Raw genomic sequence first — 27240 nt, 5'->3', positions numbered from 1 at the left:
TTATTATCCGCGTATACTCCTGCTTGAAGGTACTGCGTGTACTGGAAGACTGCGCATTACGCATTATCAGTACGCATTATCAGTGGCTCATAATCTCTAGCACAGCCTGCGTCTAACACCCGGTTGCTAAAGCCCGCGCCCCATAGTGTTATGCCTTGCCCTGTTGGGCCACGTGCGTCATGTTAACTCGCAAATACTGCACGTTCGAATAATTAAATTGTGGAGAAGTGTACGCCATTTAGATGGAGAAAATGTGGAATTGGGCTTGAAATTGGGAGTCCTAACCTACAAACTTAATAGATCACCTCCTGCACTTGCTTCCTACGCATCGAAGCTGGGCCAGGTGTGCGGATCAGGAGTCAGAACCAGTAGCTATATATAGGCGTATACAACTGATGCCGGTGGCCGCGCTTTCAGCTGTCGCAGAAGGCCTTGGTGTGACGCATAAAGAAAACACCGGTGTATGTTTATGCTCGCCGGCATTTCACGTCCATCGGCAACGCCCAGTCGTGTGTTTCGATGCGCTAACTCAGTCAGCCAGCTACCGTATACTATCCCTTATTATGCACCCTAGCTCCCTTTCTGTTCCAAGCACTTCACTAACCCCTTGTCAGGAGAAACTATAGCTAATCCGCTTCACAACACTGCAGATCTGGCGAGGGAGCTGCGAGAGAGAGAGAGAGAGGGACGAGATACTACATTTAGTAGCAGCAGCACAGCCTATACGTTATCCGTTGTATATAGGTTCCATAGGGCTTCCTATCGCGAAAGTGTAGCGCCTTTCTTCCGTTTTTTTTTTTTCTTTTTCTTCACAAGCCAGGCAGATAGCAGTGCAAAGGGCCATATTGAACGATCCGGGCCATAAAGTGCGATCTCGCTGCGAAATTTTAGCAAGAGCAGAGCAGCGGCAAACGCAATATATTTCTTCTTTTACGAAATGCACGCCTATATGTACAGAGCATGAAAAAAACAATAATAAAGGCGGCTGCAGTAATCGAGAAAATGTGGTATGCAGTAGCGCTGCGGCTTCTCGTAGTCCAGCGCGCCAAGTTCCGTCTGCTCGCGCGTGCGTGCATGCGTTGCGAGCGGTAGGTGAAAGCAACGCCGCGAGAGGATGCAATGACGTTGGCGAGGGAGCCAGCGCTGCCTCGCTAACTATGCTATACACACGTGTCCGTCCATCACGCGTGCAAAACAAAAGGCGGAGAGGGCGACGGGGGCCGTGCGACGTCTTTCGACGGGGCGCGCCACTGCACGTCTCTCCACGAACGTGCAGCGCGAAGGCTCCCTCGATCGCCGCAGTCTTTGGGACTCCGCACCGAGAAGCGTGAGAGACGTGAAATAAGAGGCAGCCTGCGCGCTCGGGAGTGTCACGTGTCCCGCGCGGGCTGAGAACGAGTCCTTCTTTTTACTCTACTTGGGGCTTCGTTTCCTTTGATTTATTTATCTACAGTCGCTGTCTCTCTCTCTCTTTCTCTGTCTTTGTCTCCAACGCCTTTCCCTGTCTGATCACGATGCGTCACTGCAGACTGGGAAGCTACGGACTGCCTCCGCGAGTGATCGGCGCGCTGCATGCATGCATCGCTCACAACCTCGCGAGACGTTGCTCCTACGCACCTTTTCACGAAAACGGAAGAATATGAAAATAAAATAAAAAAAAAAATAAAAATAGAAACGTAGATCCATGCTCAAATTCTTTGCCGTTTGAGTCGTTCAATGGTTCTATTGTCTATTTCTTTTCAGTGCAGTTGCATACGGCTTGTTTTTGGCATTTGAGCTCTTCAAACGCACGAAAAAGCAAATCTTTTTCTGTGAACTGGGAAAACCCGAGCCGTGAGACTGGAAGTTCAATGCAGAGCCAACACAAGATAGCAGCATGTCTAATTAGCGCTCCGACTGCGACGTCATCTAAACGGGCGTGCGCAAGCCACGCCTTGCAAAAAAAGATGGCATATTTCATGCGCTTGCATACGTTGGAGAAATGTACAGGTTGACTCCTGCTACTGAGCGGACACTCGTAAACAGGAAGAACTGGATGGTCCGACAAGGATTTAGTTGCGTGCAGTAGCAGTGTGTGTGTGTAAGCTGCACGGTTTACGTACACATGCGTTCACACGGCCGGCAACACTCGCGTCCTCATTCGGTGCACTCCTGTCTTTTCTCGTACTGTGGACCCATTTATAGTAGTTCCTTAGTCTCGGGCACGTCTCGGGTCCGGAACCCAGGAGGACACCGCGAAACCCGTTCCGCGCAAACCTCGCAGCCCCTGATTCCCGCGGCGCTGCACGTCCTCCGCCGGATATAACGAATGTCCGCAAACTGCGAATTCCTTGCGGGTTCCCCGTTTGCCGCCAGCGCGAATATCTGTTCTCCCTCTCTCTCTCTCTCTCTTCCGATTGCCGCTGTCTTCGTTCACAGAAACGCTGGCTCCGGCTTTATTTATAAATCGAATGAAAACAGCGGTTACTAACCAACGTGTGCCGGATATGGCGCAAACAAAGAATATAAACAGATACCCAATGGGAAGCGGAACAGAAAAAAAAGGAAATACGGAAAGCGTTAGCGATACTGGCCGACGTAATTCGCGGATGTCGCTCCAAGAGTAAGCGCCTGAGCAGATGCTATGCTCTGTTTCATTCGTGAAAGCACAACTCCTTTTCGTATTTTGCACAGATTGCTTCAACGGGGTGGGAAATGGCGGAGCATCTGTTCTGGGGCTGGAGCCGGCGAGCAGAGTGCGACATTCCGCTTCCTGATTTGCATACAAGATTTATTTATTTATTTATTTATTTATTTATTTATTTATTTATTTATTTATTTATTTATTTTAGCGCTCTGAAGCAACACAGCGCTATAGTGAGACACGCCATAGTAGAAAGCTCCGGTTTAATTATGACGACCATCTTCGGTTCATTAGCGTGCATCTTTTGCATTCCGTCTCCATCAAATGCAGCCGTCACGGTCAGGAATCGAACCCGTAACCTCGTGCATAGGCATCCGAACCAGACATGTACATGTGCAGCATACTCAATGAGTCTAAGAGAAGACATTACATAGCAGGCAAACATTTTACTCATTACACTACTAAATAACGAAGTTCCCTAGTATCGTAGTATGAGTATTAAATACAAAAAAGCATATAATTAGTTTCATAATACTTGCAAACTACAAGACTTTGTGCAAACAAGCGGAGCAGTGCGGACGTTCGTCGCATGGGCTCCGTAGATTCCGACCCTCACGGACTATCTCGACCCACCGGGTCGCCAACTTTTGGGTTGGATCTGAGAGAGCTCACAAGCTGGATTACCCGGACACCGATTTCAAGACGGTAGGACCATTTTTTGGCAAATTACCGGACTTTGACGGGAAACGCTCGCCGCTAAGCCTACCGAGGTTTAGCACGACTACGGGCGTTTGCGGGCAGCCAGGCCCGCTCAGCGATAGCTATGCAGCCAGGACCTGACTCCCGCTCCACGAAATATCCGAATTCTGAGCCATCGACGAGTAGGCTAGACCAGAATTTGCTAGAAGCGCAAGAGATGGACGACGACCACCTCGGCGCCTCCGACTCCGAGAATTCGGCGGACGGGGAGATCGAGGACTCCGCCATGCAGGAGCAGCAAGACACTCACAAAGAAGACGAAGCAAATTGGGAATTGGTTATGACCAAACGCCAAAAGAATCGACAGAGGAAGAACGGATGGAACGCCGCCAGCGCCGGGAATTCCCCAGCCCCACCGCCGACAGCTGCCGCGCCAGCTTCCGGCGCGCTGAAAAATGACGGGAAAGGAGCGCAGCGGCAGCCTAGGCAGAGGCTGCCCCCGCTCCCCAGAGACGATTTTAAGATTATCTTGCGACCGAAGGGACTCGTAGTCAAGTCGCTCCAGCAATTTCAAGTGGCCCGGGCCGTAGCCGCGGCATGCAGCAACAAGTTCGAGGGAAGAGACCTGATCACGAGGCTCCCCACAGGGTCCAACATAATAATCGTGAGCACGCCGAACGAGGAGGCCGCCCAGCTCGCGAGGCGCATCACTAGCCTCACGATCGAGGGACGCTCATATGACGTGAACGCTTACGTGGCCGCACCGGGAAACACCCGGCGTGGCGTGATACACGGAGTGGACCCCAGAGCGACATCGGAGGAACTGAAAACCGACTTGTGGACGCGCACACAGGGTGTCACCATCCACAGCGCCCGAAGACTAGGCAAGACCAAGACGGCCGTCATCACCTTTGACGGACCCATCACACCGAAACACGTCATCTATTGCGGAGCCGAGTACAAGTGCTACCCGTACCGGCCCACAAGACAAATCTGCTACGTTTGCTGCCAACAAGGTCACCGCTCCGACGTGTGCCCCACACCGGACGCCAAGGCTTGCAAACAGTGCGGGATGCAGAACCCGCCAAAGGATCACCAGTGTACTCCGAGATGCCTGATCTGCGGAGGCAACCACGCCACCGGATCGAGGGAGTGCCAAGACCGACTAAAGAAAGCCAGTGACGTGCGAGGCAAGGCCAACGGCGGCAACAACGGCGGCGGACGCGAGAGCAGACGTCGCAGCCGGGACGACCGCGGCAAGAAGCCGAGATGGTTCAGCTCGGAGAGGGAGACTTCGCGGAGCCGTTCGAGATCCCGGGCGTCGCGGAGCCGTTCACGGAGCCGGTCACGGTCCTTCCCGCCCTTGCCGCCCCTGGCCATTAAGGGAGGGAGCCAGCTGCAGCAGCAGCAGCAGCAGCAGCAGAGGAAGAAGACGAAGAAAGAGCCTACCCGAAAGAGCGGCGGCGTCAAGGTGAGCTGGGGAGCTGAAAACCCTTGGTTGGCTCCGCACTCGGGTGGGGTAGCTAACGAAAAGAACAACACAAACAGCAACCGCGAACAGCCTAGACAGGAGGACGCGGAGAAAATAGCGCTTAGACGCGAATTAGAGCTGTCACGCGCTAGGCAGAAAGATCTGGAACGCCAAATAGCAGAGCTAACGAAGGCGGTGCGAGACCTTAGGTCGAACAACCATCCGCAGCCACAGACCGTACAAACCCAAGCCCCATGGCAAGCAGGCAACGAGGATTTCGCCACGTTTAAAGCAGAGATTCAGCAAATGATGCAGCAGATGATGCAGCAACAGCAGCAACAAATGCAGCAAGTGCAATTACAAGTCACAGAGCTCCGAAGCAGCATCCGCAAGCAGAAGTTTACCGAGAACATTAGAGAGAAGGCCTACCACCGCCCCGCGCTGGCATCCCTCGCCGACACATCCGCAAACAACACCGAGGCTTAAACATGGCCAGTACAACTTTAAGCAAGCAAGAAACCTTAGATATATGGCAATGGAACTGCAGAGGCTACCGTAAGAAGCAGGGCCTCCTCCAACAATACATTCATACACAACAAACACCGCCCGACATCATATCGCTTCAAGAGACGGGCACGACACCAACACTCGCAGGATACACGTGTTACGAGACTCAAGAGAAAGGAAGAACGGCGACCCTATTCAGCAAGGCACTCATCGCCATAAGCCACGACAGGATAGCCGACACCGACGTAGAGCACGTGATTGTAGAAATTATACCTAAGAAGAAAAGAAAGAGGGGCAGTATATTTATTGTAAATGCATACAGCCCCCCGAAACAGAGGAAGGCAAAATTCCACGAGCTTTTCCATGGCGCACGCAAACTAGCGAAAGACAGCACGCTAATCATCCTAGGAGACTTTAACGCCATGGACAAAAGCTGGGGATACCAAACAGCAAACCCAAAAGGCAAAACGCTAGCGGAGGCAGCAGAGAACACCGACTGCAACCTCCTCACAGACCCAGACACTCCAACCAGAATCGGAAACAGCGTTAGTACCGACACCTGTCCCGACCTCACGTTCATACGAGGAGCGGAACAAGCAGTGTGGGAGAACCTGTTAGAGAACCTAGGTAGTGACCACTACATACTAAAGACGCAAGTAACTTCGGACAGGCTAAGGCGTCAGCTGGGATCGGCAAAAATTACGGACTGGAGCGCTTTTCGAGACGCATGCGATAGGAATCTCGCCGAGAACGGGATCCAATCGATAGAAGAGTGGGGGAAAATGCTTATTGAAAAACAGCGCAAGTACACCAAAGAAATCGCGCGAACGACGCAGACGCCCGAGGTAGACGCCAGACTGCTCAAGCTGTGGGAAGCTAGACGCGGGCTCACGAAGAGGTGGAAGAAACAAAAATACAACAGGAAGCTAAAGATAAAGATCGCAGAAGCCACAGCGAAAGCAGAGGAGTACGCGGCGCAATTGGCAAGGCAAAATTGGCAGCAATTCAGCGACTCCCTCAACGGAACTTTGAACACAGCGAGGACGTGGCATATCCTCAAGGCTCTCATAGATCCGACCAAGACCAAGACAGAAAACAACAAAACCATATACCGGTTCATCCACCAGTTCGAGGGACAAGACTCGGAACTCCTGGATAAGGTACGCGTTAAATGCTTCGGGGACACAAACCCAGCAGCTTACGCAGAGCGCTACCGAGGAAGAGAAAACGATAACCTGGACAGACCCATCACGCGAGAAGAGGTCTACGCAGCGATTCGAAGCACAACCAGAAACACGGCCGTGGGTGCAGACAAGATAAATAACGCACTCATCCGCAACCTCAGTGAAGAGTTAGTCGCAGAATTAACCGACTTTCTCAACAAACACTGGGAAGCTGAGACCGTCCCCGAGGAGTGGAAGCATGCAGAGGTAGTGATGATTCCTAAACCGGGCAAGAAACTGCAAATTGAGAACCTTAGACCGATCTCGCTCACATCGTGCCTGGGTAAACTGTACGAGCGAGTGGTGACGCTGAGACTACAACAGTGCATGGAGGACAACGAACTGTATCCCCACAACATGTTTGGATTCAGAGCAAAATTATCCACCCAAGACGTACTGCTTCAAATCAAAGAAGAAGTACTCGGGAACGTCCCCAGGAGCGGGGAGAATATAATAATGGCATTGGATATCAAGGGGGCTTTTGACAATGTAAGCCACGAGGCTATCCTCACGGGCATGAACGACCTGAACTGCGGGAGGAGAGTCTACGGCTACGTCAAAGCCTTCCTTTCAAACAGAACGGCAACGATTGGCCTCGGAGGGCTCCGATCAGAGAAGTTCCTTACTCCAAACAAAGGGACGCCTCAAGGGTCGGTCATCTCCCCCACGCTTTTCAACATAGCAATGATTGGCTTGGCAAAACAATTAAATGAAATCGACGACATACACCATGCCATGTATGCCGACGACATCACCATCTGGGTTAACACAGGCTCGCTCAGACAGAAAGAAGAGAAGTTACAAGAGGCAGCCACCTGCGTAGAGGACTACGTCAGAGCAAGAGGGCTAGCCTGCTCCACTGAGAAGTCCGAGCTCCTGAGAGTTTGGAGAGGAAAGCAAAACCGCACAGTCCCCACCAGCGACGAGTTAAAGCTCAACGTCTACCTCCAGGGGAAGCCGATACCGGAAAAGACGCTCATCAGAATCCTGGGGATGTGGATACAGTCAAACCAACGCTGCACCCACACCCTCGCCCTACTCAAGGCATCCACCCTACAAGTGGCCCGTATGATCACGCGCATCTCACACAGACGCCACGGCATGCGAGAGGAGGACACACTCAAGCTGGTCACAAGCTTGGTCGTCAGCCGAGTGGCATACAGCCTCCCATACTACAATCCCATCAAGAGTGAGGTACAACAGGCGGACGCGATTCTACGCAAAGCCTACAAAACCGCACTCCACCTTCCCCACAACACCTCAACCGAAAAGCTCCTAGCCTTAGGACTACACAACACCTTCGACGAATTGAAAGAGGCGCAACTAGTCTCCCAACAACGCAGACTACAGCAGACCCCATCTGGCAGGGAGCTCCTGAAGAAACTAGGCTGCGCCGATCAACTTCAAGAGATACAGAGGACCGAAACAATTCCGGATGAGTATCGCAACACACTAAAAGTAGCACCCATACCCCGGAACATGGATCCCAACCTACACAAAGCACGCAGAGAAGCGAGGGCTGAATACCTACAAAAGACCCTAGCACCCCAAGAAACGACGGTATATGTGGACGCAGCCACATACGCCAGAGCAGCGGGTCAGAGCAACAGCAACGCGGTAGCAACGGTGATCGATTCGAACCTACGCGAGATCACCAGCGCATCACTACAAGGCTGTACGATAGTCGAGGCTGAAGAAGCGGCCGTCGCTCTAGCGGCAGCGGAGGGCTATCGGTCTAAACGGTCTCTAACAATCCTTACAGACTCGCAAACAGCGTGCCGCAACTACCTACGCGGCAGAATAGGGCACGGAGCACTCCGCATACTCCGTTCCGGAGACCACATAACAGAACGACAAACAAAAGAAGAACCAATTAGGCATACGATAGTATGGACGCCGGGACACACGAGAGTGGCAGGGAACCAAGAGGCGGACAGGATAGCTCGAGGGTACACTTATTACCGAGCATCCAACGTAAGCGACCTCGAGGAGACCGAACCTGTACCCCAAGACTATTCGGCAATAATAAATTACTACAAGGGCTGCAGAAAGCGGTATCCACCACCGCACAACTCCCTTAGCAGAGAGGACTCTGTCGCGTGGAGGCAGCTACAAACGGGCTCGTACCCGAACCTACACGTACTCAGCAAAATTTATCCCACACTATACAATGACAAATGCCCCTGGTGCCACGAAACACCCACGCTGTACCACATAACGTGGGCATGCCAGAAGATAGACGTGGTACCCGTTATACCAAACCCGAGTGCGGAGCAATGGTAGGGAGTGCTCTCCAGCGATCGCCAGGTCGACCAAGAAGGTCTGATTCGGCGAGCACAACTGGCAGCAGCATCCAGCGGAGCCCTGGACTAAGGGCAACCGACCGTTGTGCTATAAGATGGACGATTCCATCTGAAGACCGCAGAAGACCAGCGAATCTAGAGCTGATAAAGTTTTTCACTCACTCACTCACTCTTCATCATCGAACCGCTTTATCTTGCCAAACGCAGCGAATGGCCCAATTACCAAAAGTCTCGTTCACCGTCGGAAAGAGCTGCGAAATCTGCATGTTAGATAGCATGTCACTCTTCTTTTCGAAGATGCTGCCGGTGCAGAGACCAGCTCCACGGAAGCACTCGACGACACAACAACTGTGTGCTTCAGAAAAAAGGCCGTTCAAAGCCAGAGGTACTTCGATATCGGTGTCACACCTTGGTGCGCCAACTGCCTTACTCAAGGTGGGCGCTGACACAATTCTTGCGGATCCGCACTTTCACCGTTCTCGACCGGCGGGTTGTGGAAAGAAATACGACTGTTCTGTGCTGGACCTTGTTGTTATTTTTTGTTTCGTGCGAAGCAAGCCGGTTGAGGAGCAATGCTTGCCAAATGCGATGATGCCGACCATCGCACATGGCCATCGTAAAGATAAACGGCGGAGTGCCCCTTTCGCGGCGCTATTATTTCCGGATAACGGTTTCTCGAATCAGTCATGTACGTTAACCAGGTTACACATAACGGAAGGGCCCTGCGTGCTAGAAATGCACTGAATAAGAATGGCGATGTGGGCGAGGTGCGTCTTCTGGCGAGTTGCGTCTTCTGACCAGGGCATGCACCTGCAACCTGCCAGCTCCCCGTTGAAGTATCCTACAATTATCTTAAGAAAGAGTTGAACAGTATTCAACGGCTTCCTCCCCCAACCGAACGGGCCTTCTCATCACCGCCCTCACCGCCTCCTTTTCCTATGGAAAGATGCAATAGGCATCGCAACAGTTGAGGTTGAAACGAGATACGGCGTCTGTATATATATATATGTATATATGTATATACGTAGTGTGTAGGGGATGCCAGTGTCTGCGGCCCGAGGTGTGCCAACAGCGCCCAGAGACAGGCATCAAATCCGCGCAGCTCTCACCCTTTTTTCCATCTTGGCGCCTTCCGCATTTTCAGTGGCGAAACGTTACGCGCGACAAGTGCCGGCAGCCTCGAGGCAACATTCTCGAAAGCACCTTGGAGCGCTCGCGACAAGCAAGCAGGACGCGTCCTCGGTTTTTTTCGTAAGTTGCGCATAAGAAGGTCGGCTGAAACTCCGGTCGCAGCTGCTTAATGGCACGCGCTGTTGCAGAGTTGCTTAACGCTCGCTCTTGCGAAAGCCAGAAGCATGCTTTGAAGCTTCACCAACAGATAGCGTCGATGTACAGTATATATACTGGACATCTATATGGCCCAACATCGGACAATGTCGGCCCATTAATTTAGAACGCGTCGTTGGCCCATTATTGTTTCGGGCAGCTATATTTGGGTACGTGGAATAGCAAGGTTGCAGGTGGTGGAGGGTATACACGCGAAGCGCCCCCACGGAGAAATTCTCATGGCGTAAGCAGGCAGCGAAGCATGGGTTCCAACGCGCGCGAATCGCTGCCGCAGACGTGGATAACGGTGCCCATGCACTGTTCTGCTGCTCTTGCTGCGTTTCTTGGTCGGCCCGCGCGTCACGCCAAAGCGTCTTTTTTTTTTTTTTTTTTCCCCGTCCTCCTGCACGTATGGCGCCGAATCCGCGTGACGCCTGCGTGAGCCGCTGATGGTCGTGTACACTGCGCACGCTGTGACGCGCTCTATACGCGTCCTCTCCGTGAGCGTTGCTCGTGGGCCGCGTGGCCCGGACGCTTCGCGGAGGAGAAGCGCAAGATACGTGCGCGCGCGGCTGGGCTGGCAGGTGCGCGGGAGTCGTGTGCCGCGTGACCCGCAACGCTTGTGGCTGTGGCGATCTGCGCGTTCGCTCAGTGCCTGGCCAGCGGCTGAGGCTTCGTATGCCCTCTTTGTTCGACATCTTTTTTTTTTTTTTCTGACCTCTGCACGACGCAGGGCCTTAATGGGGGAAGGGGGGGGGGGGGGGGCGTGCATTCAACTGACTGACTGACCTGCTTCGACACGAAAGCCGACGGTATTTGTGACGGAAAGTGTAGCTCTAAATAAGTAAACTTGCAAGCTATAGGTACGAAGAACAGGCGCTAACTATAAACACTTCATTGGAGGTTTTTCAACTGAAAAGTCTAATTCATGCACAGTCCTTTCGAGCAATTAATGGAACTTGCTAACCTGGGAGGGGCCATGTGTGTCTGCTTCACTAATTATATAGTCAGGTCACTTCAAAGGAGCGTGGATAAACGACCCATTTCAAGTGAAGAACTTCCGATCAATAAATTAGGCAGGTAACTAATAAATAAATAAATACAGGAAATGTCTGTTATTAATTAATTAAATAATGAATTATTCCTACGATACGTTCATTTTCAGTAACATGGTTGAAGCGACTGAAGTACGGATAGTGCACGGCCGGGACAAGGGCACGTCCATTGCCTCATGAGCAAACCTGAATACTCTGCGCCCCAGATCTTCATGCATAACAGTTGGGCAAATTGACAAATGTTCTATTGATGAAAAAAATAACCGATCACATTCCGGGTTTTACTGCGAAGAAGTCAAGCATTTTTAAAGAGTTGCCTGTGACAGATGGCACAATCCTAGTCCTTGAGCCGGTCTACTCAAATATGCGGATATTGCTTGCACGAAAAACTGAAATGCATAATCGTATAATTAAGAAATCGCTAATTAAGCTGATTGATTGATTGATTGATTGCTTGATTGATTGATTGATTGATTGATTGATTGATTGATTGATTGATTGATTGATTGATTGATTGATTGATTGATTGATTGATTGATTGATTCTCCTCATTGTCACCTCCGTGCTTTTTGATCGCGGCATATATATTGGCAACAGTTTTACATTCGCTGGTCTTCAACGGCACCTCCCTGTCTGCGTGCTCCGTGTTCCGCAGCTGGGGCAAGCGGCAAGCCCACCGGCTGTGAGGAGCAGGAGCACGAGGGGCAGCCGCCATGGCGCAGAGCCGGCCCATCAAGATGGTGGTGGTGGGCGACGGCATGGTGGGCAAGACCTGCCTGCTGGTCGCATTCACCACCGGAGCCTTTCCCGGCAACGACTACGAGCCTACCGTGTGAGCAGCCTCTCATGCCACTCGATAAAATGCGCGCAAGATGTAAACGCATGCATTTCATCGAGCCCACCTTCTCTTACGGCCTTTCTTCCCTTCCGTCCTCATTCCCTGCAAAGTAGCGTGTAGGCAAACATACGCTGGCTTCGCCGCCTTACCACTCCGCTTTTGAGTGGGATTGAGTCAGCGTCTGTGATCCGGACTGAGTGATCGACTGATATCTCCAGTGGACTCTCTCTTCTTTTAATCTTTCCGTCCCCCTTTCCCCAGTGTAGGGTAGCCAACCGGGCTCAGTCCTGGTTAACCTCCCTACCTTTCATTTATAATTTTCTCTCTCTCTCTCCTTCTCCCTCATTGAGCCGCTGTGACTCAACCATGGCCTCCGAGAGCGCACTTGCGCATACCAGTCTCGGAGGCCTTGTCGCAACCTACTATGTAGGTGTGTCCAAGGGAGAAACTTCCGAATGCGATCGTTCAACGATTATCCGAAAAACACGGAGTTCGAATATCTAGATAGATACCGAATAATCTGCTTCTAGAAGAAATATAATCAAAAAGAGTAAATGCGGCGAAAATAGTAAGCAGTAGAGTTTTTCTTCGGCACACGCAATGATATTTGGTAGTCCATGCTGGGCAACTTGTAAATGATCGAGACTCAAAATTTTTTCGCAGGTTTTCATACATAATTAAATAAAGCTAAAGCTTCTTTTTTGTTTGTTTGTTCCTGGTGTCCTTCATATATAGAAAGTACGGGGTCAGGGAGCTAATCAAATGCGGTAGAGCGCATTTTGTTCCTAGTCCTTGAGTACTTGACAAACAAACAAATGAACAAACAGACGTCCATGTGATTTGTTCAAAAATCGCCGAACAAGAAAAGCCTCAACTTCTCCTGTAAGGGAGAAGATAAGTTTCCTTGTCGAAACGTCGGTGCCAGCTTGAAACTGTTGATCACTTCGAGTATCAACCTGTCTTGGCAACCTTTTTCTCGTTTGGAGTCCTAGTTAGTTAGCATTCAACGGGCGCTTGAAGCTGCCAGTGAAACATACAGGGTGTTTCTCTTAACTTGAGACGAACTTTTAAAATATTCTAATGCTAGGCAACTGGACAGAACCAAAGTAATGTTGCTTGCCGTCGCTTAGAGATACTCATATTATTTTTGCAGTCCGTCTAATGAGATAATTAGTCCTAATTAATTCATCAACTTCTCGATTATTATGTTTAGATGAAAAGTATCAATGAGAAAATTGTAGATCAACGTTAGAAACTCCCGGTACAGTTTTCTCTTGCTCAGTACGTGCTACATAAAAGTGTTTCCAGGCGTGAAAGAAGCCCGCGAATGCACGCAAAGTGCCTCGAGCGGCCAGTCGCGCGGAAACTGCTCGGGCCAAACGCTATATCACGGTCGCCGGCTGCTCACGCTGTCGTCTGCCATTGATTCGCAGCACGCTCTGTGTACGCCGCGTTTTACGTCATAACACAATGTGGCCAGTAGCTGAGGAGCAGGCAGGGTGGGTGGTTCGAGGGATATAACAAAATTTATTTGTTAAGAATCTGCGCAACTCTCAAGCCCGATTTTTTGAGGACATGACGGAAGTGTGCAGAGGAATGTACTCGGCGAGTTTCTTGGACTTTCGTAGAGATCGAAAAATTGCAGGAGTTGCCATTTAACACAAGATCCCGAAATGTTATTGATGCAAGTGGTCTTTTAAATTAAAGCGCCAATTGATTTATTGTAGTTACTCCTATTCCATTCCTCCATTTTCATGTGTCTGTAATGCGGTTGTCTGTCTGTTTTGTTGTCAATGTCTTAGCCATATTTCATGCAATACACATCTATCTATCTATCTATCTATCTATCTATCTATCTATCTATCTATCTATCTATCTATCTATCTATCTATCTATCTATCTATCTATCTATCTATCTATCTATCTATCTATCTATCTATCTATCTATCTATCTATCTATCTATCTATCTATCTATCTATCTATCTATCTATCTATCTATCTATCTATCTATCTATCTATCTATCTATCTATCTATCTATCTATCTATCTATCTATCTATCTATCTATCTATCTATCTATCTATCTATCTATCTATCTATCTATCTATCTATCTATCTATCTATCTATCTATCTATCTATCTATCTATCTATCTATCTATCTATCTATCTATCTATCTATCTATCTATCTATCTATCTATCTATCTATCTATCTATCTATCTATCTATCTATCTATCTATCTATCTATCTATCTATCTATCTATCTATCTATCTATCTATCTATCTATCTATCTATCTATCTATCTATCTATCTATCTATCTATCTATCTATCTATCTATCTATCTATCTATCTATCTATCTATCTATCTATCTATCTATCTATCTATCTATCTATCTATCTATCTATCTATCTATCTATCTATCTATCTATCTATCTATCTATCTATCTATCTATCTATCTATCTATCTATCTATCTATCTATCTATCTATCTATCTATCTATCTATCTATCTATCTATCTATCTATCTATCTATCTATCTATCTATCTATCTATCTATCTATCTATCTATCTATCTATCTATCTATCTATCTATCTATCTATCTATCTATCTATCTATCTATCTATCTATCTATCTATCTATCTATCTATCTATCTATCTATCTATCTATCTATCTATCTATCTATCTATCTATCTATCTATCTATCTATCTATCTATCTATCTATCTATCTATCTATCTATCTATCTATCTATCTATCTATCTATCTATCTATCTATCTATCTATCTATCTATCTATCTATCTATCTATCTATCTATCTATCTATCTATCTATCTATCTATCTATCTATCTATCTATCTATCTATCTATCTATCTATCTATCTATCTATCTATCTATCTATCTATCTATCTATCTATCTATCTATCTATCTATCTATCTATCTATCTATCTATCTATCTATCTATCTATCTATCTATCTATCTATTTGCATGTCTACCTGCCCGTGTGTCTGTCCGGTGATGGCTATTTATAGGTGTTGCTAACCTCGCTTGTGCTTAGGCCGGAGGCGGATAAGTATCGGGGTGTGTGTTCTGCAACACGCGGTGACCTCTCACGCTCACCCTGGCACGTGACCGGCTCGCAGATTCGACAACTACGCGGGGAGCCTACTTGTGGACGGCATCACTGCCAACCTGACGCTGTGGGACACCGCGGGTCAGGAGGACTACGAGAAGCTGAGGCCGCTTTCCTACCCTGGGGTCAGTGATTGATTGATTGATTGATTTTAATTGATAGACCTTCGTTTTTTGTTATATGGAGGGGAATTGAAACTTTAGTTCAAGCCGAACTCCTATTCCCCTATTTAAGTATACGTGAATGAAGAAATTCTTGCACAAGCTAAGCAGCCTTGAAATCATATTAAACTAAGTTTGAACATTTAAAAAAACACGGTTAAGGTGAGAGCGGAGCTTTAATAGAGGCCGTAGATTTAGGAAAATCGGCGGCCTGTGTCGTCAACATTAATTCGGTCGTCAATCGAATCGTCCCCCACCGTGGTTGCTCAGTGGCTATGGTGTTGGGCTGCTGAGCACGAGTTCGCGGGATCGAATCCCGGCCACGACGGCCGCATTTCGATGGGGGCGAAATGCGAAAACACCCGTGTACTTATACTTAGGCGCACGTTAAAGAACCCCAGGTGGTCAAAATTTCCGGAGTCCTCCACTACGGCGTGACTCATAATCAGAAAGTGGTTTTAGCACGTAAAACCCCATAATTTAATTTAATCGAATCGTCAACTTTGCCAAAAGCTACGTAATTGTGTGCTACTAAAATGGACGGTGAAATTCTGCGAACTTCGCACCTGTTCGGGCGCTGTAAGCGGACAATAGCGACGCTGTTCTGGAACATAATACGGGTTCGTGAGTCCGTACGCTAATCACCCAAGTGTAGCAACAACTTCACCACGTAAACTATAAGTGGTTGTCATGTTAGTTTTGTCCGATTAAAGCGCTCTGTATGTTGGATTATCTTTAGAAAATGGCGACATATGTTTTTCTTCTGAGTTGTTAAGTTCATGTTTTCAGTTATTGAAATTTTGCTTCGGTTTTCCGAAAATGTGAGAATGTAAATCAAGTTTCCCGCTCCTATTGACGAGGCAAAACGAATTTCACTTAAATCGCATCAGCGGTTGCCGATTGTGCGAGCATTCCCATGTTTGGCATGTATTTATTTTTGTGAAGAAAATCACAGTTATTACCTAATATTTCCTCCCAAAGCTCAAGTGGAACGCGAACACACACCGCGAGGTTTACATTAGTCAAACTTCAATGCAACGACCACAGGTATAACGAATTATTGGATACAACGAAGTAAACACAGTACTTCGTTATGTAGGCACGTAATGTGTGGCTCATGGGAACTCATCCACTTCCACTTCACGCGCGCCAAGAAAAAATCTCTCCATTTACCGCGGTGCGCCAAACTTGCATAGCCCCTAATCGATAACACTCGCGTGTGAACTATTACAATAACGCCAGACGAGTAATATTGCGAGAAATCAGCAACGTTTACCGGGACGAATTCGCTTGCATTACTGTGCTTTAACCTGCACCAAAGCAATACACAAGGGCTACAGTATGTATAGTGGATGACTCCCGGTCACTTGTGAACAACCGAGCTTCTTCAACGCGCACCGCAATAACCTCGCTACACGAGCGTGTTTTTTTTTTTTTTTTTTTTTTGCCTTCCGCACTCATTATGCAGCAGAGCAGCAGAACGGCATGTAGTCACTGATACACCGCAGTACCGCTATCGCTCAAAAAAAAAAAAAAAAAGAAGAAGAAGAGAGAGAGAGAGAGAAAAAAACGTACTACAAAAATAGTGCACAGCGGTCGCATTTGTTCGTTTTGTTTACACGAGTTATCTAATTTGTTTCACTTTCAGAACGCAACGGATATTTAAAAAAAAAAGGGGGGGGGGGGTTGCGTTGTAGGAGGAAATAGTTGCTTCGCGTGTACATAGAGCCAAAGCGCGCGTGCACGCGCAGGGCCGTAAATGGTAATCCGTGTCCGCAGCGACGAGAGAGCTCGTCATCCGTCTTCTTCTTTTCCGCCTCGCTGCAGTCGGACGTGTTCCTGCTGTGCTTCAGCATCAGCAGCGAAGCATCGTATAACAACATCTTGACAAAGTGGCAACCCGAGCTCAAGCACCACTGCCCCACGACGCCGTACGTCTTAGTAGGTAAGCCGACTGTCGCGTCATTTTCCTTCTTCTTCTCCCATCATATGTTGCGAAATGTGTATAGTGGCTCAGCACTTCTCACGCGCACGGTTGACAAAAAGCAAGCTATGCGTTGAACGCGTCCGTTTGTCATTTATGCGGAGAAACGTGTACCACGTGTATCGCCTGTTTGTTTCATTGCGATATAGCAATTATACGGACAACCCTGGCGAACTTTCGCCGTCGCTGTCGGCGTTTGTGTGGAGGATCCACCTTGACTCTTCGATATGCTAGATGGATGCTATATATTATCGAAACGCAGAAGTTTGTCTGATCAGGTTTTATGGCCTTGACGGATTTATTCGCCAGAACTTTGGCAAGTGCGGAGCGCGAGAAAGCGGTCATGAGACATTTCATTCATACTTATGATTGTACCTTTCATCCCAAACCATTAACAAATTAGTTGCCAGGGCGTTGGTTCCTTCTGCCCAGCAGAAGTTGCCTTGCGAGCTGCTTCGGCCCGCGGTCGCACCCGCATGCAACACCGGTAAGCCCAAGCGCAACGCTAAACCTATTTTTATCGCTGTCAATGCTTCGCTCTTCGAGAGAAAGTGTCAACATTAAATGCGCTAGCATTATGAGCGTCAAAAGTAGAGAAACGTGTAAGTGTGAGAAGCCGGTAACGAGAAGAAAGGAAACCGCGAGGGAACCAGAGTTTTATTAGTCGTATCATAAGAAGCCAGCAAACAATGACACCAAGGACAGAATAGGGTAAATTCAACCTGTGCTGTCCTTGGTGTCATTGTTCTTTGCCTTTTTTTATATGAACATAGCAACAGGCTGATGAAGAATGCATTGCAAATAAGTCCAAAGACGGCGCTCTTGGACTTCGCGAGCTAATCTTGAAAGTCGCTGCAGTCTTTGTATATATTCTGTAAATATATTCGTGCTGCTCTTATCCCCGTAACATTTTTGGTGGAGGTTGCGGGATCTCCAGGACGCAAGATGGATTTACGCAGCCGACGTTCCTTAGCTACACCTGCGATGCCAGCTCAACGCGAGAATGATTCGGGCACGTCGCCAGCCGCGCCCGCCGTCATCCTAGCACAACCGCGCTACCCAGGAACCTTCTTTCGGCACCGACAACACCGATGTTTAAGGTCGGCTTCGACTGTATGCGAACGGGTCAGCGCATGCAACCGCCGGAACCAGACCATCACGCTAGTTAACCTTATAGTTTACCTCGCGGGAACGCCACACGTCTGGTTTGAGACACACTATATAGAGGCAAATCACCAGCTGGGATGTGTGTAAACAAATGCTCAAGGATTTGTTTGGCAAGCCTGTTGGACGCCAGCGCGCCGCCCAAAGAGGCCTCACTTCGCGTGTCCAAACATGCACTGAGTACTATCGTCACGTACATCCAGGACGTGCCCGCTCTGTTGCTGCAAGATGAATGGATTGAAGATGTCCGGAGATGATTCGATTTCGCATGACTAAGGACATAGCAGATGATGCCTTTCGGCGCCTTATATTTTTCGAATTTGTCCACTGTACAAGCCATCATTACCGAATGGCGGCGCATTGTTTACCCATTTCCCTGCCTTCCCGACAAGGCTGCTACATCCTCCACCTGCCAAGAAGAACTCCGCAGTCCGCCCACGCCTAATCGTTCTTATGACATCGTACGCCGCCGTGAAATAAAAGCTGCAACTCCAATCACGACCCAAGCCCCTGGCCCGGACACTTGTCATGCGACCGTCTCACTAATCCAGACCGTAGTGTGCAAGGAATTGACCAACGTTGGATTTACCAAACTGTGCTCCATTAATCGGCCTGGCTACACTCCACTCACCGCTGTCGCAGCAACCGAAGCCAAACCCGGCCAAACTGCGCACTCCGGACGACAGGCCTGTATGTTTCACTTGTGGCCGTACTGGCCATGCATATTTCGCGCCACAGCCCTCTTCGTGGAATTCGACCGTTTGGCCCTACTTTCCGTCCCACCGCCGGTCTCATGTTGTTTCTCATTCCCCACCGCAAATGGAACCGGTAGCTCCTGGTGACGCTTCTCTGCCGACCCGATCCAGCCACTCTTCTTCGCCACGTCGCTGTTTCTCCCGCTCGCCCCGGTCTCGTCGAGCACCGTCCCCTATAACTCCTTCCGGCGCACATTTCCGGAAAACTAACGGGTGCAGCACCTGGAGGTGACGCTGCTACCCGATGCCAAAATCATCTGCTGTGTGGCCTGCGCCAGACCACCGTAACTCGCACTTCGCTCCTCGAACAGGCAGGATGTGTGTCGAGTGAGCTCCTGAAGAACCCTTTGCGATGCGGTAAACTCGGTTAAAATCATGGATTCCGGACCTCAAAGAGGTGCGACGTAATGCTAATGCATTTCTGTTGTATTTATCGCCAAATGGCCACCAACTTATTTTTATTTCTTCCTTTGTTTGGGTTGATTAGTTTTTTTATTTCGATAGCAATTGTACGGACCCTCTAGGCACAAATGTTATCTCGGCGCGGCCGCCGCCGTTGTCGTGCTGTCCCACTCTACCGCGCATGAGCGGCTCGTGCGCGGAACGTTAATAGAGGGCCTCCAGAGAAGCGAAGCGCGTTTGGCTGGAACAGCGTCGAAGTGCAGTCGAAGTGCAGTTGACGCACCGTCAACGTTATACGCTCAAACGCCTCGGTGGCGGAACCACTGGTCAGCGTTCCTCCGGGGTCCTGGTTCTACTTTCTGCTACTGACACGAGCGTTGTGCGCTGGTATATACGAAGAACACTAGCGTTCGTGCTTAGATGTTGTGTTTATGCACCGTTCGAAGCAACGCAGCGCGTACAGTACCCATCAAGGTAACGTTATCTAAGATTTCACTTGGTACTGGATGCCGACGGTTTCTTTCCCGTCGGTCCGGTCTCTTGCACCATAGAGATGCGATACTTACTAAACCTTCCCATCGCTGTCAATAATACTTCGCCCTTAGAACGGTATACTGCCAATTATCATTATTATTTTTTTGATCGCGTGTGAATAAAAACGCTGTTGCTCGTCTTCGTGTGGATTTCTGGAAGCGGAAGTTACCTTCAGAATCAACCGGAATGTCCATACCCACACTCGCGGACAACTTTCTGTGGCAGTGAAGATAGAGCTACAGGTGCGGAGCTTCAGAGCGTGTGTTAACGCACCAAGCAAAGTTTGGCAGCGCTTTTTGGTTTCTTGGAGCAGATTCTGAAACGGGCGTCGCTTTCACTTGCATGCGACGGTTTCGCATTTTCTAGGGCGCCGAAGAAAAAAGAAGAAAAAGAAGTCAAATTTGCCACGCGGTGACGTGTAGTGTCTTATTTAGCTGCCGCAAATAAGGTGTTTATGTTCTCTCTTTGCCAGTCTAAAGTAACGCGAATAACAATGTGGGTTTATTTTTTAGTAGCGCTCTCGCTCGGGCGCGATTTGCTTCCGCGTATAGCTTTCCATTCATATTGCCACAGAAAGTTGTCAGCTAGATACAATAAATACCACCGATTAACCTTCTGTATGATGGTGCGATGACGACCGACGTGGTGGGCTGTCGTACCTGCTTTTATTTGGGAAGAGTGGATCGACAGCTCCGTCCTCCAGCCCAGCCGAGAACGAACGCCTTCTTTTCAGCTCGTGGCCCGCGAGCCAATGAGCTACCGAGATTTGTGATGGTAACTACGCGTTATGATGATAGATGGCGTTGATGACGCTACACTTTTATTTATTCATGTTAGGGCACCTGTTGAGAGCTCGAAATTGAAGTAGAGCAGTATAATGATATCATGTTTGGTTAGCTGAGAAATACTAAGACTGCTCATTTTCGAGACAGTTGCCCTTAAAACGTGAAGTCTGCATTGGTAGTCCCGTTAATACCGTTCCGAACTGCTGCCGGAGGCTTCTGGGGAACTGCTGCAGTGCAAATTTTACCCTCTGCCAAATATGGAATCGAGAGGCTTTGCAGCAGATGACTTGTGCTGGGCGACTTTGATACCTTTGTAAGCACTCGAGCGGTGGACATTGTCTAGCTTGGGCAGGCACTTGCAGCGGAAGTGCCAGTAAAGAGAGTGCTGTACATTGGAGTGCCCCCTGGTAACTGTTCACCACAGGGTTCTGTTGTTCTTTACTGCCTCCGATAAGCGGATAGCTATACTTGACGTTAGCGCTTCGTCTCGATCCTGCAGCTACCAAGGCTGACCTGCGCCAAGAGGAGTCAGCCGAGGACCTCGTGAGCAGAGCATCGGGCAAGAAGCTGGCCTCCAAGATCAAAGCCTACAGCTACGTCGAGTGCTCAGCCAAGACGGGAGAGCGTGTCAAGGAGGTCCGTACTCGTATATTTACGGTGCTCATTTGCGAAAGCAAATTGTACTTAGCGTGCCAGCTTATTTTTGAGGCATCTTGTCTGAAGCATCTTGTGTGTCATGTCTGTCTCCGAGATGTCTAATCGCGCATAGTTTTACTTGCGATATACACTGTTCTTGACATTCATGTTGGATCATGTCATCTTGTCTGAAGCGTTTTGTATGACATGTCTAACCATGCTAGAAAGAAGGGTACAGGTGTGGGTGAGGAGGAGGCAAAAAGAGGGCAAAGGTGTGCCCCAACATCTTGGAGACAGGGAACGTCATTAGCGCAGTGCATGATAGATGGCGCCACAATACTGCGCCGCAGAAAAAAAAAACGCGCTTAATATATGCGCCTTGTTACCGCGAGGTAGTCAACGTGCACCGGTGAAACTGAATTTTGATTCATAAGAGTAAGTACACGTCAGTTGCACCGTCATCACCGAAGACCTGGCTGGACTTGACGCGCGACTTTTGTTGGGCTCTATCCGATTACGAGAGCCATAAATGAGGCGGTACACATTTAGCGTGTCGTTTTCGCTGATCACAGTGCAGGCACTGTGGGCCGAAGCTTTCTACTGTGACAGATGCGCAAGAATATGCAGTCCAGCGAGCGGTGAGCGCAAACTGGGAGGGACGCAGTGCACATTCGCCGCAACACGTACACCTCCAATCGCTTACCGCGAAGCAAGGCTTCCCGACATCTGAATATGTCGGGAGTCCGTCCACATGACTGGGCATATCTGCGGTATAGAGATCAAAAGTGCGAATATTCGTCAGCTTGAGCTCAGCAAAGGTCGAGCGTAACATTCAGGCAAGCAATGAAGCATGGATTGTCGTTTGGGTAGTAGTTTCAGAGAGAGAGAGAGCAGCTTTTTATTGAAAATTCAGATTTTTGCTGCCGGCGCGCGTACGACCGCCGACATGCTGCTTAGTTAGCATAGAGAGGGGGAAGGGGATTTAAAAAAAATCCAGAGGGTGGTGAAAAAAAAAGGTGTCGCAAATGTCAAATGAAAACGTCAGAACATCCTCTGGTCGGTGCAATTAAAGTTCTTCTAGGTGCGCTTTAGTTTACTCTGATAAGCCCATTCAGCTTGGAAACAAGGCGACGAGGTAATGCAGCAAACGAACTATTTCCGCTGTACGTCAGCTGATGTCACGAGCGTATCTTAGTCTGGTGTGTTGCGGGCTAGGGGTAACAACCCTTGCCGTTGCTGCAGGCTGTGCGGAGCATTGATCATGAAGCACGATTGGCTCGCACGCAGCTGGCTTGAGTCCTTTTCTGCTGTGCTGCGTGCGTTGTCTTGCTTGCCTGTTTCGATCGCTCTGCGCTTCTAAACGAAGCTGCATCGAACGACGCGCTGTAGATGCTATGGCTTATCAAATGCTGCTTAAAGGCAAGGCCCGCAAGGCTATAGGTTTACCTGCGGCCGACACTCTCCGTCGTCCTTGTGTTTTGAGTGCTTGACTTGAGGTTTACATGCAGACCCACAGCGCATAGTCTACGAGAGACGCCGTATTCCGGTCTATATTCGACCATCGACCAGTTGGGGTTCCCCCTACCACCACAGCACGGTACGCGAGCGGTCTTGCTTTCCTAAATGCAGCAGTCGCGGTCGGAAATCGAACCCACGATATCGTGCTCATTAGCAGAACGCCGTAACCATAGAGCAAGTGAAGCAGGCGGTTACATTTTGAATGTAGCTAGCTGACTATCTCACTTTATACACGCGCAACGAAACAACTTCCTATACACTGACGTGTCATTTGCGTTTCATCTTCGCAGGTCTTCGAAGAGGCGGCCCGGGCAGTACTCCAGCCCAAATCTTCAAGAAAGAAGAAGATATCTTGTAGGTTTTTATAGGCATGCCTGCCGGCAACATAAGCGATGTGTTGTGTCTTACTTATTTAGCACGCTGTACATGAAAAAAGCCTCTGCACTTTTTTTTTTTTGTAAATAGGTACACATATCAGCGTCAGTGCATCATTCCTCGATAACTTAGGGACAATTTACTTAGTGACATTGTCGTACACGAAAGTTACAATAAAAGCAAAGCGAATCGTCTGCGCTGTCTTGATGGTGTTTCCTTTTTCAAAGATTCTTCTTCGCCATACCGTCCTCCGCAGTCCGCCTCGTGGTTCTGCTGTCCCCTCCTCCTCTGCTTTCCCCCTCGCGCTCTCTTTGCTACCATGCCTTCTTTTATCTGCCGCTGCGTTTCGCGTTCGCTTTCATCCTTCGCTGTGTTCGTTCGCTAGGTTAAGAGGGACAACGCCGACGCTCGTCGCAGGAACAGGTGCCAAAGAACTGCGCTCTAAAATATGACCAGTTATGCTACTTGAGCACTGCCACAGCTCGGAAATCTGAAACAAGCACATGAGGTCTAAAAATTAACCTTTGCGCAAATAAATAAAAGAAAAAGACGAAACTAAAGGCGTCCTCGATAAATCGCACCGGTGCGCACCCGCGGTCCTCGATAAACAGGGCAAATCCTGTCGGAGCAGCTTTTTTGTTGCTCCGAGGTGCACCAGAAAAATCGGCGGAGCGCCGCTGTGCAATCCCAGCAGGCCTTGCGCGTTGTACGCGTTGCAGACGGCGCGGATAGACTGGCGTGGCATATAAGCAGGCCATATACAGGGTGTCCCAACTATGCTGCAGCAAGATCTTAAATATGCTAATGTCACGTATAGCTGGACAGAACCAAAATAATGTTGTTTGCCGTCGCTTGGAGATACTCAGATTACTTATTTTGCATTCCGCCCAATTACATAATTAGTCCTAATTAATTAATCACCTTCTCAAATATTATAATTAGAGTAAAAGTGTCAATGAGAAAAAAATTGCAGAGACATGAACAAAATCTCCGGATACAGCTTTCTGTGGCTAAATACGAGCTGCATAAAAGTGTTTTTCCGAACGTGAAAGAAGCTCGCGAGCACACGAAAGGTGCCTCGAGAGGCCAGTCGCGCAGGCGGAATTGACAGCGCCGAATTCGCTTTGATTGCGGTGTGGTGCTGTTTATTTCATGAAATGGTATCTGGTATAGCGAAGCAAAACGCGGACACAAGAAGAAGCGCGCAGACTTCGGCGAGCCGCAACCCAAGGACCAGCCCGGGTTCTAGCTTTGGTGTTCGGCCGTTGCCGTTTTGGTGTCCTGGAAGCGCCGCCAGTAATACGAAATAAATGCACATTGTTACAACTAGTAAAGAAAATCTACTGAATAAACATAATCATGCCCAGGCACCAACTTGTGACGCTAAGCGCTACCGCACCCGTGCGAGGAGGATTACGGAACGCCAACGAGGAGTGAACCGGGTTTTCGATGGCGGACGAACGTACAGGCATCTCGGAAGGCGGCTTCCCAGGACGGCCACGAAGCACAACTTCCTCTCGTGGATTGCCGCCAGTCGCGCGCAGGGCACGGGTTGATGAAGGACTATGCCGGTCTTCCGATTGTGCAGCGCGTGGGATCAAAACTGCGCCATCTCGTAAACCAGGGCTGCGATTTGGCATTGCAGTGGGTCCCTGCGCACATCGGCCTGCCCGGGAACGAAGCGGCCGACGCCCTCGCGAAGCAAGCTCTCTCGACTCGCTTCCCCCTCGCCAGCTCCGTCACCCGTTTCGACGTGGCCAAGACGGCGATACTGCGCATCCTCCGCGCGCAGCACCCGGATCCGCGCGTTGCTGCCATAGAGCTTCTCACTATAACACCTAGAGGGTAATCTGGCGCCACCGTCTATGGGAGTTTCTTAAGGGGGCACCGTGCCGTCATGGGAATGACGGTATATGTGTCTGCGAGGCTCGTGTTGGCTGGTGTTGTAAGAGGCTTCGTCTAAAACGTGGATATGGCTACGCAAATAACGTGTTTTCAAAGTAAAATCTTCATAAAATGTTTCCATTAACGCATATTACATCTTTACTCACCCACGATGCATGACCAAGCAAAGAAAATCAAGAACAGACGACCAACTGTTTCAAAGCGAGCGCGAACCTTGTCGTCTGTCCTCCAACTTTAGCGGCCCGCTGATACATTTTACGTAACATGTAGTCGTACACACAATAACAAGTTCTCATAGTTGAACAAAACATGTTTTCGCGTAATAATAAAGCTAAAACAGCTTTTCACGTGCTGTTCTAGTAGAAAATGAATCATTGTGACAGACGGAACGGTACTTGCCAAGCGCGTTTTCAAAGTGTCCTGTCTCTACGAGAACGATGCCAATCCGAATCCACAATATACCGGCATTCCCATGCATACCACAGCGCAGCAGCTCCAGATTTCCCTCTAGGTAATGTAGTGAGAAACTCTATGGTTGCTGCAGGTACGCCCCCTCGCCTCCTCCCCCGCGCGGGTCTCTCCCGCTGGGACCGCTCGTTTCTCCTTCGGCTGCGCGTCGGCTGCTACAACACGGCCGCCAGAATGCACAGACTGCACGGAAGAGGCAGCCCCGCGTGCTTGGATTGCGGCGAGGAGGAGACGCTTGAGCACCTTCTGCTCCGCCGCCCGGCCTTCGATGTTGAACGCACTGCGCTATTTGCATCATACCGTCGTGTGGGACTGCCCTGTGACTCGGAGGGAGCACTTCTCTTTCCGGCAGCCCACCCTTCCATTGTCAAGAAAGTGCTTCCTTGACTTTTGCTGTGACACGCAGCTGAGAGCGCGGCTGTAAGCCCCGCATTGCTTCTTCACCGTTCTTGTTATTTTTTCCGCCTTCTTTTCCTTCTCTCCCTGATCTTTTTCTCCCCACTCCCCTTTCCCTGTGCAGTGCTGTTGAGGTGTCCTCCTCTGAGAGACAGTTACGGCACTGCGCTTCTCTCTTCCTCTCCTTCAAAAGTCACTACACACAGGACACGGGTTTTGGATTCGCCACTGTGAGATTCTCGCCGTCGCTCCATCCTGCCGAACTTGCCGTTTGGTTGAACTCGACAATGCACTCTTTCGTCGCCGAGATGTCGCCCTCGAGCCCGGAGAAAACTAACACGGTCGCTGACGCGTCCGGAGTCACTCGCGTGGGCGCCTGCGTCTCAAATTTCTCGAGAAGCTGTTGGTTCTGACGCAACACTTGCGCCAACATCTCCAAGACGCCCACGGGCTCCATTGACGTGTCAGGCCTGTGTGTGTAGTGATATAAGGGTGAAGGGAAGAGAGAAGTGCAGTGCCGTAACTGTCTCTCAAAGGAGGACACCTCAACAGCACTGCACAGGGTAGGGGAAGTGGGAAGGAAAAGATTAAGAGAGAATGAAAGAGAGCGGAGAAAAAAAAAGAAAAAAAAAAGGCAAGAGGGTTGAAAAAGAAGAAGCAATGCGGGGCTTATAGCCGCGCTCTCAGTTGAGTTTCGACAAAAAAGTCGAGAAGGGCAGCAAACGCTCTCTTGGCGATGGAGGCGTGGGCTGCGGGAAATAGTAGTTCTGTCTCCGTGTTGCAGGGTAGACCCACACGACGATAGGATGTACAGAGCGCGGTGCGCTCAGCGTCGAACGATGGGCATCGCAGCAGGAGATGTGCGAGAGTCTCATCCTCGCCGCATTCCGCACATGCGGGGCTGCCAGTTCCACGCAGTCTGTGCGCTCGGGCGGCGGTGTTGTAGCAGCCGACGCGGAGACGGAGAAGAAAGGA

The 27240-nt window shown here is 49.3% G+C and overlaps 1 protein-coding gene across 1 annotated transcript in view; it reads left to right on the top strand.

Moving 5' to 3' along the window:
- Positions 1-23690, top strand: part of LOC126540411 (ras-related protein Rac1-like) — a 55520-nt gene extending 31830 nt beyond the window's left edge. The window contains exons 2-6 of the mRNA XM_050187227.3: positions 11863-12039; positions 15193-15307; positions 17171-17288; positions 21467-21603; positions 23412-23690. Coding sequence (XP_050043184.1) covers positions 11921-12039; positions 15193-15307; positions 17171-17288; positions 21467-21603; positions 23412-23489 — 567 coding nt within the window. The 5' untranslated portion in view covers positions 11863-11920 and the 3' untranslated portion in view covers positions 23490-23690. The remainder of the gene's footprint in view (positions 1-11862; positions 12040-15192; positions 15308-17170; positions 17289-21466; positions 21604-23411) is intronic.
- The last annotated feature ends 3550 nt before the right edge of the window (positions 23691-27240 follow it).

This window comes from Dermacentor andersoni, chromosome 2 (assembly GCF_023375885.2).
Source record: "Dermacentor andersoni chromosome 2, qqDerAnde1_hic_scaffold, whole genome shotgun sequence".
Classification (NCBI taxonomy): Eukaryota; Metazoa; Arthropoda; class Arachnida; order Ixodida; family Ixodidae; genus Dermacentor; species Dermacentor andersoni.
Note: the sequence above shows the minus strand (reverse complement) of the source record. Positions and strands in the feature narration are given on the sequence as shown.